Below are 16252 nucleotides of genomic sequence, written 5' to 3'. Positions count from 1 at the left end.
AAGACATTTAAACCATGGGAATAAAATACCCATGTTAGTATGACAAATCTGTCAGAAGCCAACGAATAATAAGAGTGTAAAACTATTTGCATCCCTAACAGGATTCAAACCATGCATTCTCACCTCACAATGACTGTGGACAGAACCACAGTTTCAAAAGTTATAAAAACATCGGGATAACGTTACCTCTGATAATAAGACAATGTCGCCAAATTACCCCATGAAAATAAACCCATTTGGTCTTATATTTCGGCCCGAACACCGCGCGCTCAAACTTGTGACACACAGAGCAGCAAGTCATGCCATGCCAATGAGCAATACCCTTTGACCATATAAAATCCAGTCCTAGCCGGGACTTCCCTGTAAATTACACAGAGAAAAACCCATCTCCAGTGGAGAGTACATAATGAATGTTCTTACAAAAAGAAGTCTAAGTCAACAGTGTCAACAGTAGCAACTATTGGCATGGAAGCAGTCTTTCCATAGGAAAAATAACTAGAGAGGATACAAATACCTCTAGGATATCTCATATTTATATAGTGACATAGGAGTAGAATAATTAACGCCTATGTATCAACAAAAGAAAATCCATATTCAAAGAAACAAAAATAAAGCAAAATAATCTGCAGATAATACTGACATAACAGTATGGAACTATAGTGGGATTATACCACTTAGGAAAGCAACAGCCCTCCAACCCGTCAGAGTAATGCAAGTTACCCGAGATACCACCGTAAAAGAATGGTAGTATAAAGTCGAATAAGATGTTATGCATGGAAAACAAACCTAGATAACCTAGCGAAAACCAAGGTTAGTAAGCAACCTTACTTTTATGAATAAAGACCCATCTACAGATCTAAAAAAAAAAAGTCCCTCATACTTAAACCTGAAACCTTAAAGGATTCCATAATAAAAGAATCCAACTGATCCATAAAATAAACCCAATTTGCATATGTCATCTAAGGACCGCACTTCACAAAGTGTGAACCCAATCACCAACAACTGGAGACAGTTAAAAAATAATGGAAAGAGTTGTGCCCTAGAGAAGCAACGATCCTGTATGATAGGAATAAAAGCCTTCTACAAAAGGTAGAAGCTATGAAGCAAAGACCTCATTCCCTTGAGGACCAACATGCAAGAAAATCTTCCTAGGCAAGAAAAGGTATAGCATTCTATTACGTGTGCCTGTTCACACACTTGCGGGTTATAGATGAATTTGTGTCTACAACTTATTCAGGAGATTTTCAAGCTCCGTCGGGGGACGGGCAGTCGGACTCTCTCTGTGGGGTCCCGTGAGCAACTTGTGCTGGCTACATCTTCCGTGCCCAGACTTACCCCTGCACGTTACTACCTTATAGGTTGCACTCTCTTGGTCCTGAAAAAAGCCTGCTGACCCGATTGGGCACACATAGGCTGAAACATGTCGACATGCCACAATTTTGAGAAGTTGCATTAGAATAATGGCTCTTCTATTTCCACACCGCCCTCTTGATTTTATCTTTACCCCATCCTCAACATAATAAATTCAAGATTGATAGACGCAGGTGATTTTAATGACACTGCACTTTCACCCTCACTTTTTCTTATCACTACTGTAAATACCAGTCGGTCTTCCTCCAGGTGGAGGAAGGCATAACAAAGACCCAATGAAGATGCTTTTAACGTAACCTACCAAGCTGAGAACCAAGTCCACCCACAGTTAATTCGTGAATGAGGGTTTTTAAGACGACCAGAACCCCAGACCCTGGTAACACACAGGACCAGTTATTCATTCCCCTTTGATTACACCCCCGAGTGTAATTATGTGGCATGGTGCAGATATGAATTGCGTGGAGTGCAATTATGTTATTTGGAGCTGAGTGGATATATGTGGAGTGTAATTATGTAGAGTGGAGTGTAATTATGTGTAGTGGAATTATCTGGAGTTGAATTGTGCGGCGGGAGTGTAATTATGTGGACTGAAGTGGAAGTATGTGGCATGGAGTGGAAATATGTGGAGTTGCATTTGTTGGATTGTAATTATGCGGCATGCAGTGGAATAATGTGGAATGGAATTGTGTGGATTGAAATATATTGCGTGGACTTGTGAGAGGTTGAAATGTGTTGGGAGTAGTGGAATTATGTGGTGTGGATTGTGTCTGGTGGAATTGTGTGGCACTTAATTGTGTGGCGTTTAGTTGCATTATGTAGAGTTAAATTATGTGGTATGGAGTTGGGCTGAATTATGTGCAGTAGAATTGTGTGGCATGGCTTGGAATTATGTGGAGTGGACAGGGACGGTGGCGCGTGGATGAAGAAGAAAGATAGACGGCGAAGGAGGGGATGCATTCAAATGCAAGCTTCCTAAAGCCAAAATAAATACCATCAGCAATGTCAACAGGTTTATCTGTCGTCTGATAGCTGAAAGCAAGCCAGGGGAGAGAATATGGCGTAATGTCCAAAGCCATCAACTTTGGAACTGGAGAACCTGGTTCGAGTCTTGGTGCTGCCTCAACAACCTGTGATTCTGGGAAAATTACTTCATCTTCCTCTGCCTACACAAAATCAAGGTGTCCTTGTTTAAAGCGCTTCAACACCTTCGTGTCGAGTTCATGCTATATAAAAGCTGCAATAAGTCAGAGGACGGGACAAAGGTATCTGGCCTCCCGACTCATCTACTGAGCTGGGTAAAGGCACAACAATTGGAGGGAGGCGGAACAAACAAAAGTAGACAACAGAGCAAGCTACGAAAGATGCACTCTGCAGAGTAGCTCAACAAAAAGAAAAAAAAAATAGCAACCAAAAGCCCGAGCAGTGTAAGGAAACAGGTACTAAAGCCTTGCTCCAAGAGAGGGTCTCATGCAAGAAGAGGGAAGTGGCTAGCAGGAAGCAAGCAATTGGAAGTGGCTTCCAATGGTAAGTAATGGCCGGTCTCCAAGCCAACTAACTGTAAACAACATGTTTTTAAGAGACAGCGCATGCGCGATCTAGCCGAGACCTAAATATAGGACAAAGATTGTTTTGGTACATAAGTGGTTTCCGATATGGTGTAACTACTGGTTTCTTAGTAGTTAACGGTAGGTATTGCAGTAATAGGATAGGAATGAGACCATAGTTCAATAAGGTATACCAATTATTCAATAGGATAATACATTAAATTGTTAAAGCCCTCAGAACGAATTTTTTCTTTTAATTAGTCCTCACTTCAGCCGAAGTGAGTATTATTTATTTTGAAAAGCAATATTTAACATACAAAAATGCATAAATTATTTACTGGCTGTGTATTTACATTATATACATATTTCACATTTGAAAGTGATATGTGAACCACAGTGAGGGGACCATAACCAAGCTAGTGAAATATCAAGTGATATTGAAGAAAACTGGTGGTGGTGGTTATTGGTAGATAAAAGAGGAGCCACTATAATACGATGTTTTAGGGACAACTATAAAATTTGTTAAGGGCTCTCCTTCTGGTTAGTCAACTACTATTGATATTTCACTAGCTTGGTTATGGTCACCTCACTGGGGTTCACAAATCACTTTCAAATGTGAAATATGTATATAATGTAAATACACAGCCAGTAAATAATGTCTGCTTTTTTTGTGTACGTTAAATATTGCTTTGCAAAATAAATATTACTTACTTTGGCTGAAGTGAGGACTAATTAAAAAAAAAATTGTTCTTTCACAATTTAACGTATTATCCTATTGAATAATTGGTATACCTTATTGAGCTAAGGTCTCATTCTTGATCTGTCCGTTCTGTTTGAGTCAAGCTGGTTACATTAATTGCTGCAATAACCAATCAATCTATATGAAAAATGAGTTCCTTGTGAACATTGTATATGCTTACTAGCAATACCCAGTTCGCAAGGACATATGGGTCGCTCTTGTTTTGTTGTGCGAGTAATAGGATAAGAGGTAGTGTATATGGACTTTCGATTTGGCAAATGTTGGACATGGCCCTTTCTAAAGGATCATCGCCAAACTTTTTGCCTTCACCCTCCGGTTTCCTAAACCGGTTTTGGTTGGCTTTTAGGACTCTGCACAAATTACCACTGCTAACCAGTGCTAAACAGCTTGTGCTCTCTCCTTTAAACATGGTAACACTGGCTTCCACCCATTTGGCACATTTAATTTACCTGAAAGACCCTTGTTAAGTGGTACTACCTGTACCTAGGACCTGTAAATTAAATGCTATTAGTGTGCCGGCAGCACTGATTGTGCCACCCACTTAAGGAGCCTTTCAAACAAGTCTCAGGCCTGCCACTGCAGCCTGTGTGTGCAGTGTTTAACTGCCATTTCAACTTGGCAAAATAATCCTTTTCCAGGCCAAAACATTCCTTTTTTGTCCATATAGGTCACCCCTAGGGTATGCCCTAACAGCCCATAGGGCAGGGTGCAGTGTATTTAAAATGTTGGGCACGTATTTTTAAGTTTTACATATCCTGGTAATGAAATACTCTTAAATGAGTTTTTCACTACTGCAAGGCCTGCCTCTCCCCATGGGATAACATTGGGTTAATTAGTACATTTAATATGTGATAACTTTCAATTAAGAACAAGTAGAAATGTTGGTGTCTAAAATTTAAAACCTTCTTTAATTGTAAAGTTGGATTATAAGTCACAATTCTTAAAATGCAAGGTCTGATGTGTACAAGGGTGACAAAGGTGGGACCATTAACTTTAAAATGTTATGTTCAATTCAGTCCTCTAAAAAGTCCTTTATGACCCACACTGTAGGAAAAAAGCTTTAGGATAGACTTCTGCAAAAACCTCTGATAGCACCAATGTAGATTCGATAGAATAGAATTGTAAACCAGATTGTCATACTGAGATTGTAAAACCATTTGATGTTTTCTTCAACGCAACCTAGGAGTAATAGGAACAAGCACTATACTAACAATGCTGTAGTTAAGAGTCAAATGAAAGAGATTACATTGCTCATCAGAACAAATAAAGCACTGCAGAGTTCTTTCATTATGTGTCCTTCCGCATCAAAACTTGTTGGCAGCATATAACTACGGCAATCTGTGCCTAGGTGTCAAGTGTCTGGGCAGTCAAAAAAATGCGTGACCATGGTCAGGTAGTCGTCAATAGTGAACGAGACCTCAGTATCCAGGTGGTACAGCTTGTACAGTAAAGGTGCCATTTCTGTGGGAAGATTAAGTGAGGAGCTTACCTATGCTTTTTGAATTACTGAGACCCAGCATAAGAGACTGAAGAGCACCCGATATTCACCACTCTCTGTCTCTTTGGCCAAATCTCTCCCTGTTCTTGTACATCAATTTCAAAATAAACATGGACAAACCCAAGGAGGCCACCCACTGTCTTAAAGCACTGCAACCTGTCTGTCTCATCTAGTTCACAAGGCAAAGAATCCACTCCAGGGCAGAGTGAGGGTGTACTCCTCCAGAAGGATGGTAACAGCAGCTGCACTTCATGATGGAGGTCTTTATAGGACATCTGCCATGCAGCTACAAGTAGGCACACCTTCAGCAGGCATTACTGCCCGGCTGTGAATGCAACCGCTGACTCAGCAGTGGGATATGCAGTTTTGCCATGCCTGCTTCAGTAAGATGAGCCTACTTCCTGCTCAGTTCAAATGTGATGTACTGCTTGCTATTCTGATTCAAACATGTGAATGTATGAAAGATCCAATACAAAGGAAGAAATTAGTTATTTACGTGTAGCTTCAGTTCTCCAACATTGGTATCTTAGAAAAATGCATATGTGACTCGCCCACCTTCAAGGTCAGAGGCTCACTGATATGATGTGCACTCTTCACACCTGTCCTATAAAATCTGTGTAATAGTGGCCTCTAGGAGGAGTAGGAGAACTCGGCATTTACACTTCACTGGCAGAATTTCGGTTGTTTCAAACGAGAAGGATGTGCAACAAACAAACACTGTTGGGGAGACCTATGGCTAATTTGACACAGTTTGCTTTTAAAGTTAAATGGGGTTCTCAGCATGATGACAAAGAATGAGTCAAGCAAGCGAATATATGAAAGAATCCAACATTGGGGAAATGGAGTTACCAGTAAGTAACTCATTTCTAGCAGTGTCTTATTTTCCTTATGCAAATGATAGAACAAGGAGGAGACAGCCATTATCTTGGAGATTCACTTAAGAGCATTTACAGTAGACAAACAAGATAAAATGAATTAACTGTACCATGGTTGGGGGGGGGGGGCAGTAAACATGTATAAATATTTCTTACCAGAGATACAACAGAAACAACCCATGTAATAGTTATTTTGCTTTGACTGCATCTTTAAAGATATTTTATCTAAACAGACTATTATTTTAGGAAACATTGTACTTCTAACAATGACAGATATTTTACAGGGCCGGTTAAACAAGGATAGGAGTGAGAAGCTCAGGTGTTCCAAGCTTCTTGTCCACGTACCATCCAGCTTCATGTGTTCTGGGCAGTAGTAATGTATGACAGCCAATAGAGCAGCACCATCACTAGCATCTTTCATCAGGTCTTCGAGCAATGGGAAATACGGCAACTGCCGGTTGGAGGGGTGATCTCGCCTGTATCGTACCTACAGAAGGAAACCACACTGTTCATTAAGCCAGCTACAGTTTGAACGCATTGTTGCACCCCAAATCTGTTTTCTATATTTTCCTTCACAGAGAAATTAAAAAGCATTCTGGTTTACCTAAACGGGCCACAACTTTAATTAGCAGGAACCACTTTCTTCGGGAATTCTGTTAAGCAGAAGACCGGGATTTCTGAAGAAAACACAAGTTTGATGCAGATCCTGTTCAGAAGAACTAAATCCGCTTTCATCATAGTAATGTTAACTAAAACACTACCTTTAATATACACTGAGAGGTGCTAACTTTTTAATAGTCCTTGTCAACACAAACGTAAGGGCTGATTTTCTAAAAATCATAGTAAGCCTGTATACTGTAGCACAACAAATACACAACTTGAGAGCAAGTGCAATTATGAGGCAAGATGCATATTTTCTTTTCAACTACATAGACACTAAAAGATAATAATGGAAGACTAAATAATATTTGGGACAATATAGAAGGGCAAAACAAATAGTTTCCATGAAAAAAACAGACAATTGTGATATGGACTGAATGAGGTGGAGGTGTGGCAACTGATAGAGGAAAAAGACAAGATGGCTGGCAAAATGTGTTATAGGCCGTGTCGATTAAAAAAAACTGAAAAACAAAATAAAGGACTTTTTTTTTTTTTTAACGGAAATTATTTTTGGGGTGGTTGATTCATGCAGAATGTGGTGAGGTTTATGCATGCTAAGAAACCACTGGGAAAGAAAAAGAATGAGAGATCACGGTTTGTAGGGACGGAAGGGCAATATGCAGTTTACTTCGACATCCTGCCTGATTCCCAATCTCAATTGTAACAGTAACAATAACAGAATGTGAAGCAGAGAAGGCAACTAAGGCGTAAGAAACAGTTTCTGCAAAGCCTTCTTAGTAATAAACCCCAAGAGCAGAATGAGTACAAAATGACTGGAAGATGACATTTTATCCACCCAACATATGACTAACAGGCACAAGTCAGGTAGAATCCATGAAAGGAATCTTAGCTTTAGTGGGTAGACACCAGATCTGTCAGTCCTACGCAGGGTGTAGTGGTGGGAGCGCCAGTGTTCTGTCAATGCCAGCATGTAACTAACTAGACCTCAAAGTGCTTGGTGTCCTAAACTGATGATGTAAGCGCACATCTCTTCATTTAGGTGTAATTCGGTCAACATCTTGGAAGCAAGTGTGAGGCGAGCCCTCAACACCAGTTTGTTTCTATACAATGCTGCACAATATGGTTTTCGAAGCTAAAAAATGCACACTTAAATGAGCCTTCCCTGAGAAGAATTTCATAACGCGGGTGGTGATGGGTTTCGAATGGTTTGTGCATTAGTCCCAGCTATCCACAGCATGAATAAAAATAAGTAAAGAGGTGTATTAAAGCCCTTTAAATACCACGGGATAACAGGGTGATGACAATGACCATCAAATAAGTGCATAGGTTAATGTTCTTTAGTAAAGGCCTAAAATCCAAAAGCTTAGTAACTTCCTCTTTGATCATGCTCTGATGAGGTCCATGCTCTTGGAGAGGCTGGTGTGACCAAATGTTAGCTCCACTGGTGCTCAACTGAGTGGTGTCAGAAAGAGGTGCTACACAAAGTCCCTCCTCAGGTGGATGGGTTCCCTTTTAAAACTTTGAAAGCTGCACAGGTCCTGAATTGGATTGCGGTAAGTTGACCACCTGGCAGATACTTTGCACAAAGAAGAGAGTATCCTATAGAAACACAAACTCCAGAAACAAAGAAGAACTGGTGCTTAAAGTTCCAATATTGCTAAAGCAAATCAAAATGTAATCAGGCCTTCTCGGAGGCAGAGTCCATTATCAGGATGAATTTCCCTTCAGATATGAGAAAGGCGAATCCTTCCATTGTCTTCAAGAGATGAATAAAATAACCCCTATTAAATAAACAGTTTCTACAAAATAATTAATTCTGTTTCACATCAGTGTCCTACGAAACTTTTCTTTTTTTTACTTCTACCTTCTAAGTTCGAGATAAATGTCTTACTCGTCTCAACCGGGGTACTCCACCATAAAAGCAACAGATCCATAAACTGTTCTATTTCCAAGACTCTCTGCTGGGTCTACATTATATGCATGGATAGAGCAATAATGTGCTGCACTTAAAACACATCAATTGCACAACTTGTATTACTAAAATTGCTTTCAAGTTGAATGCATAAGAATATATGTACATATATTCAAGCAATGCGATGCTCAGAATTTTTCATTTCTTTACTATCTGAGCAGCGCTCGGACGTGGACGCCATGAGGCTGTGCTGCATAAAACCTCAAATAAACTGAAAAAATAAAGCTGAAGTTGTCTAAGAATGACGGATGCAAAAAGAAGTACAAAAAGTCAAGTTTTTCTGTAATCCCATGTACTGCCGCAACAGGATAAGGGCTCTCTATACATGCAGGAAACAATCAAAAACATGCACAATAATTGTGTCGTAGAATAATGATCATATCATTACTCAACTTTTGAGGCCTTCAGTTGAGTAGATGGTACTGGAGAGACAGTGGAAACTGGCTCATTACTTGCCGGTGGGGGTTAGGAGCACCAGATGCCCTCAAGCACTGTTGGAACTCCGCACCGACCGGTTTCTTTAACTGTAGGTTCTCGGAGCGGGTTCGCATCCAACAATCGATTTTGAAAGGTTCTGGTTAGGAACGGTACAATGATTCGCTACGGTGTACAACACGATTTATGCTTAAAATCTATTTATGTACACTGCTGTCTTGTATCCTTTTCCGTGCACTCTGCTGCATCTATTAGAGTCAACACAGGGACAGGTATATTCCGCACTGACTCAGCTGACCTCCCGACTTGCTGGAGCCAACTCCTGCTCTACCAATGAACTCATTCTTAATCTAACCAAATCACCTACTCTGGCACTATGGCTACAGCCACATCACCCTAACGACAGACAGTGGTTAGAGATTTTTCTGCATGATGAGCACAAGTTAACACTTCACAAAAACCGAGATGCCCAGCATACGTCATGGTTGTAGAGGGATGAGGATCTGATTTGGGGTAAAGAAATATCTTGTATCCCAGTGAATGCCTTCTAGAAAAACTCAAACACTCAACAAAATCAACACTTCAAAATCAAGAAAACAACAAAGAGCAAGGTAAACTACTTTGAAACAAGAAGACTTCGAAAATTCTGCCTGCTTTGTACAGTTGTCCACAAGGTTTTCAGCTAATTTTATTTGTGCAATTTAAAATGGACTTCAAACAATGTGAGTAGTACAATTTCTACTATATATCTGATGATGTACATTAACTTTGATATGGCAACAAATGGAGCCACTGTTAAGCTCTTTCATCACCTAAATTGTTAATTGCCCTGTAATGGTAGCACTCTTAGACTGAGGACCTACATAGAAAAAAGTCCAGGTTGAGATGCAAAATGGCTTGTTTATTTTTACACAACGCTCTAGTCACTACTACCCAATGCATCGGAACTTGGTGCTACTCAAGCATACTAATTTTGACCAAGCAATTTGAAATATATGGGGTCCATATAGCTGACATATAAAACGGAAAAGGAAAGTTACTCAAATGTATCGCACAATTGAACCTTGTGAACTGCTATGGCGCACAAATTTGTTTCTGTTAAAAGACAACAGACTCATAAGGGTGAATAGAGGCTTTAGCAGGTCACTGAACGCAAAGCCTAAGGAACTAATTGCAGGAGCATACTTTATTATGACACCTGCCATTTTTAAAAAACATATATGGTGAACTATTATTCACTGGAGATTTCTAATGCCACACATTCTGCTCAAATGCTAACTTGGGTAACAAAAAGATAAATTAAGATAGTAAACAAAGGAGTAAGATAACTGATGAGTGAGGTATTGTAGTGTCAGGCTGTTTCACAGCCACACCAAAAGAACAAGTTACTTACCTTTGGTAATGATATTTCTGGTGGTGACTTCAACCACAGCTACCTCACCTTCTGAATAATCTACTGGTGTCAGACTGGATCTGGAAACTTTTAGAGCACTTCTACTGCACACCAGTAGGTGGTGTTTTGCGCCTCCGCACTGATGTCGTTTCTCTCCAAGAGGTGAACCGAGTCGCACGTTCGCACAGTCGATGAGGGTGGACGCCAGTTGCTTTCTAGGTTGTCCACGATGCCCTCAACGCCAACCAGCAAATTGGTATGGCCAGTGTGCAGATCTCTACCTTTTTAGATGTAAACAGTACAGTTCAGAGAAGGGGAGGGGAGGGTCAGTGAGGAATCTACAGGTAAGATGGAGTATCAACCAGAAAGACTGTTACCAAAGTAACATAAGGTTTCCACCTGCAACCCGGAAGGCAGTGGAGAGTGAGGCGTGGTAGAAGGGAATAGAAGGGCATAATCCCAATGGACAATTTAGAGGGCCCACTTGTCTGTGATGATTGCCAGCCACCTTTAGAGGAAATATGAGCACCTGGCTCCGACGGGGTGGCCGTGTGCCGGCAAGGACACACTACAGTATTTTTGCGGTTGCGGCCGCTGCAGGGGATTGAGGCGCACAGTGTCCCTGCTGTCCTCATTTTCAAAGCCACAGCCACTACCACAGAGGGGCTGAAAAGCCTGTTGAGCTGGAGGAGAAGTCTGGCAGGGAAGAATGGTGAAACCTATTCTGCCGTCACGGAGAGAGCAAAATTGTTAGTGGAATTGCTTTCAGAGAGCAGAAAGGCTTAAAGAACATTCTATGGCTCTGCTCCCATTGAAATGGTCCAAGGTTGAGTCCACTTTGGCATCAAAAAGGTGACATACATCAAAGGGAATGTCCATTAAAAATGCCTGGACATCCCCGGAAAAGCCCACACACCTTATCCAGGTCTGGTGCCAAAGGGTCACACGGGTACCCATGTCATGTCCTAGATAATCACTTGTGTCCCATTCTGAGCATATCACAAACTTTACCGCATGGCGACAAACCTGCATAGCCCAAGTAGGAGATGCCCACTGGTTATCCATAACAGCTGGTAAAACTTAAGCTACCTTAACACAAACTTCATGTGAGTAACAGCCAAAGAGACAGCTGCCATTTATGAATTTCAAGGCTCATAGATGAGAAAATGGTCTTTCCTAACATCACTGTTCTATTGGACTCACGAATGGAGGCAGAGCAGTAGGGAAGGTATTGCAGTTGACCCTGCTGGTGGACGCCTGTATCACCAGAGTTTCTGGAGTTGGATGCAGTGTTAGAAAGATAGGAACATCAGATGCAAGGTGATAACAACAGGCAACTTATCTTTAAACGGGCAGCCCTGAACAGGGCTTCGCCCAGGAGCCCAAAAGTGTGTCGAGTAAGTGCCTTGTTAAATGGTAACAGTGGCTCAGTGGGAGCCTGGCCACATTGCAGAAGATCCAAGAAAATACGTTAACTATTAACTTCTATGGTTGGCAATTGTAGATCTAAAACTTCAGCTGCCCCTCTCATCACTTTAGCTTCTCCTCTGGAGCCGAAGCCAGGGAGACCAGGCCAGTATCAGCCAAAATATCAAGCTCACAGGCATCCTAAAGCTCTTCATACTAGTTTTCTTTATTGTATTGAGAAACAATCTTCCCAGTCATCACAGTTGTCACTTTCAGAATTCATGCCAAAAGGATTACGTAAAGTCTCGGCCCTACCGAGTGGTAAGTTCATGGTGTCGGAGAGATTGCGCATTGTTGAGTGCGCATTGGTGGGTGCCGGGCACAACTTTGTTCAAGGTCATGAAAGCTTCTATCTGAAGTAATCTCTTGAGTCCGCGTTAAACCCGAAATATGTGGAACAGGTACAGACAACTAAAGTCAAACTGAAAGCTCCTGGGGCCCAAAGGTGCACCAAAGGGAGCCATTAAATGGCCGAAAATGGACAGCATAGCCTCCCTGGAAGTTTCTACTTGTTGAGAAGTCAACAGCAGACCTGGGAATTCAGGATGTGTCAGAACCAGATTTGAAATCTGCTCGAATGGGAAGCTAGACTGAGAGGCACAATGACGTCCTTGTGTTCTCCTCGGAGTTCAATGGTGGCAGCAAAGAGTCACTTTTATGCTTGGATTTTTTGTGTTTTCTCTTCGACTTACCCAAAAACTCAGACTGCTACAACGACCTGTTGCAGAAACTGGACCTTCATTTTGACTTCAATCAATCATGGCACAGTTTTCTTGTGTTCGTCGGCAGAGTTGTGCTTTGCATTTCCGTATAGACTTCAGATTTATCTTGGTTTAGTTGCCACAGGCCTTGGAGGCGTATTCTCACCCCATGAACCACAAACGTTTTAACCCTGTTGTGTATGGGGTTGGCACTCTGGATAAAAATGTTGTCAAACAATATGGTCAAAGACCAGGGAGAAGATTCGAATCTGAAGGCACAGAAAGAAAGGAATTGACGTCAGTCAGCTTGGGTGACACTTCTATATGGATCTGCTCGTCACTTATGAAGCAGAACAGGATTGGTGTGGAGTTGCATGACGCCACCTAGCAGCGCACAGGATAAGTGCTCTAAAGTTTCCCGATTCAGTCTGATGACTGGAAAGCATTTACAAGGTGAGGGAATCTGCAGTTAGAAGTGTCCATCAGTATGGTATTTCATTTACTTTTACTCCAAAATAAAAGGTTCCGACACAACCTGCATGCTCCTCTTTACAAATAAATCAAAGGTAGAATACACAAAGTGCAATTTACAGTCATGAAGTAAACAAAGTAATATAAGTGTTGAGATCTAAACGGCTATAAAGGGATACGAGGGCGTTCATATGTACCGCCTAATGCGTCACATAATAAAGTCAAAGGCTCAAAGGCATAAACTACAAGTAAGGAAAATATTTTAACCAGAGATGCAGCCCATATACACTTCTGGATCTTAAACTTTCTTTTTAACATGTGATATTCTTATGACTTATTGAATGCACTGTGTATGTCAAGTATACTATGCAAATTCTGGAAGCATTAGTGCTTATGAATCATAACTACCAAGGTAATAATTACTTTTCCATAGAGAATGGCACATTCAAAATCCGCGAAACAGTTCATGTTTAAACAAGTACATGGTTTTATCCTTTTTCCTCTACTCTGCTTTAACAATAGTCTTGAAATTCCATTTGTGATCTACAGCTATACTGTACTGATAGACATCTTCTACATGGGGAGTACATAAATACGAATGTATCAAACAACTCAACAGGCCGTTATTTAACGTTTTCAACTGATTGTAACTTGTGTTTCACTAAAGGGTGTTCTTTTAATATAGAAATGCCTTTAGTTTAGCGTTTCATCCTCGCATGCATATTGGCCTAAGCCCAAAAGCTACCTTGGTTAAGCCGTTTTGGAAGAGCAATCTCAAGTACTTCATATGTTGGAGTAAATGGTATTCACCACAGTTATAGTAAGAGTACAAGTTATTGGCATGCATTTGTCACTTTTAAATTCAATCTTAATTTGTACTTGGGAGTTGGCAAAAACATGCAAAGGGATTTAACAAAAAGGGAGAAACTGCCTTAATAGCAGCCTCAAAATAATTGAAAAGCATAAAGATAAAGCACACAGCAGGAAAAGAAGCACGAGGCAAATTATCTAGACAACATGAGTGAAAACTTATCAGTAATGGTTTGTAAGCTTTCATATAATCAATAGCAAAGCCATCGATTGTCGTCCTAGATGTACAACACAGCTTAATAAGTTGGTTACTTACGGGGCTCTCTCTCATCAATGCAAGGGTCAAACCTTTGGCCTTCAAAGGATGACAGTGTAGCCCCACCCCACACCACTTCTCCCCCCCCCCCCCACACACACACCTTCAGCATTTTGATCCACAGTACATTACAGTATGTCATTTTATTAGTTATGGAAATGTTACAATGGTAGCACATATTTGAAGCCATGTGTATCTACCTGGAATACACACACTGCTCAACAGGCTGAAAAAATACTTTTTCGACTCAGGTCAAACTATAAACCTCAGTTTTGCAATAGAGTTTGTTTAAAATGTTGCAAAATTATTTGGTTTTCACACAACAGCAGTGTTCCAAATTAGCATTACATGTGCATGCTGTTATACACATAGGCCAGGATGTAGAGAACCGATTAAGGTAGGAATAATGTGATATAGTTACAGAACATTTTTTGGCAGAGAATGGTAAAAAGCACTTGCAGTATGTTTTGCCAAGCCTGCAGGTCTCTATGTACTGTAATGTGAATCATACTGTACCACACAGGCATATTCCACTGGTTCCAGCATGCAGTGAGCATGGGCATGCATCCGATTGGGCTCACACAAAAACAGAAAACAAAACACAAATGATGGTGAATAAACATGCCACGCAACAAGCTATATGTCACACATGGTCCAACATCTACTATGCAATGCAAACGTGAAATCATGAGCGCTAGTCATACTAGGATTATCTGCATAGTATGCTTAGCTGCACAGACACATTATGTATTGGAGAATCAGGCAGGGGCATACACAGATAAGAGAAATTAAATCAAGTGACAGGGCCAATTTGAAGAAAAGAAAAACTATCCAAACTTTAACTGATTAACTGGTATAACCTTAGCAATATCAGAAACGATATCAGCTGAAAAAGGTTCCCCAAAAAAGTTTGAGAATTAGACTAAGGTTATATTCTATTTACCGATAACAGACCTGAATGCCACACTTTGAGTTTCCAATATTTGTCAGTTCTAGCTTAAACGTGGCAGTTTTGTTTTGCACAGATGTTAGAATTTCATGGAAGCAAACTCAAGAATAAAAAAGCACCATGGGTTTGTGGATGATAATTTGTGTGAATATCCAACAATTAACTTACAGGTACTAATTTCCAATACCACTTGGAAGGAGACTGTTAAGGAAGCAAGGGAAGGAAGTTAAGCATAGGAAATGGAGAACAGCAAGTTATAAGCAGAGGCTTCGATGGCCTGAAACTAATGTCAAACGTTTTTCCAACTGATGAATAGGAGCAAACAAACCGGTTAGTTTAACATTCCAAATATCGCACTGATGCTCAAAGTGTAAAATGTTAGTCATGCACAGTTCCAATGTCAAACATTGAATCAACACTTAATTAAATCGATTTGCTGAACAGAAAAAAAAAATCAATGAGCAATCATGGTCTACAATTTGGCCAAAATATACTTTGTTCTTTAGTTTATTTAACAAAGTTTAGCACACGTTTCTGTTACATCAACCCAGATTGCTTATGTAAGATATAGAGACCAGGGGCAAATACAATCACATCTGCAAAGCCAGACAAACAAGACACAAAAAACAACATTATTCTGGCCATGTGGCCGTGGGTCAAGGGTGGAATCCTCTTCCTTTGCCACAAGTTAAAGGTCTCATCTGGCAGCCGAGCCTTCTTCCCATCACTGACCAGCTTGTATCAGTCAAGGTGCAGGGCAGTGGTGAGGTCACATAACCAGAACCAATAATCTATTCTTGCAGGTCAATACTCTCTGAACTGGAGAAGAGGGTCAGTCATCAGATGGACTGGGGCACTGACTGACATTATGGATTATACAAATCTAACCCGCTGGGAGTCACTAAATTCTGAAAAATTCAGCCTCAGTGTATAAAAGGCAAAGATTTAAACCTTCGATCTTTGCAGAATCACCTGGTCAAAGGACTGATAAGTTCCACGGTATCGAATGACTATACCTACAAAAAGGCATTAAGAAGTTAACACGGCCAACCTACAGATCTTGGCAATC

At 40.7% G+C, this 16252-nt stretch overlaps 1 protein-coding gene across 1 annotated transcript in view; it reads right to left on the bottom strand.

Annotated features, from left to right (window-relative positions):
• The window catches only part of CAMSAP1 (calmodulin regulated spectrin associated protein 1), a 484517-nt gene that overhangs the window by 195852 nt on the left and 272413 nt on the right, over positions 1 to 16252 (bottom strand). The window contains exon 6 of the mRNA XM_085613485.1: positions 6394 to 6535. Coding sequence (XP_085469611.1) covers positions 6394 to 6535 — 142 coding nt within the window. The remainder of the gene's footprint in view (positions 1 to 6393; positions 6536 to 16252) is intronic.

Source organism: Triturus cristatus, chromosome 1_2 (assembly GCF_964204655.1).
Source record: "Triturus cristatus chromosome 1_2, aTriCri1.1, whole genome shotgun sequence".
Classification (NCBI taxonomy): domain Eukaryota; kingdom Metazoa; phylum Chordata; class Amphibia; order Caudata; family Salamandridae; genus Triturus; species Triturus cristatus.
The sequence above is the reverse complement of the archived record's forward strand: the minus strand, read 5'-3'. Positions and strand labels throughout refer to the sequence as shown.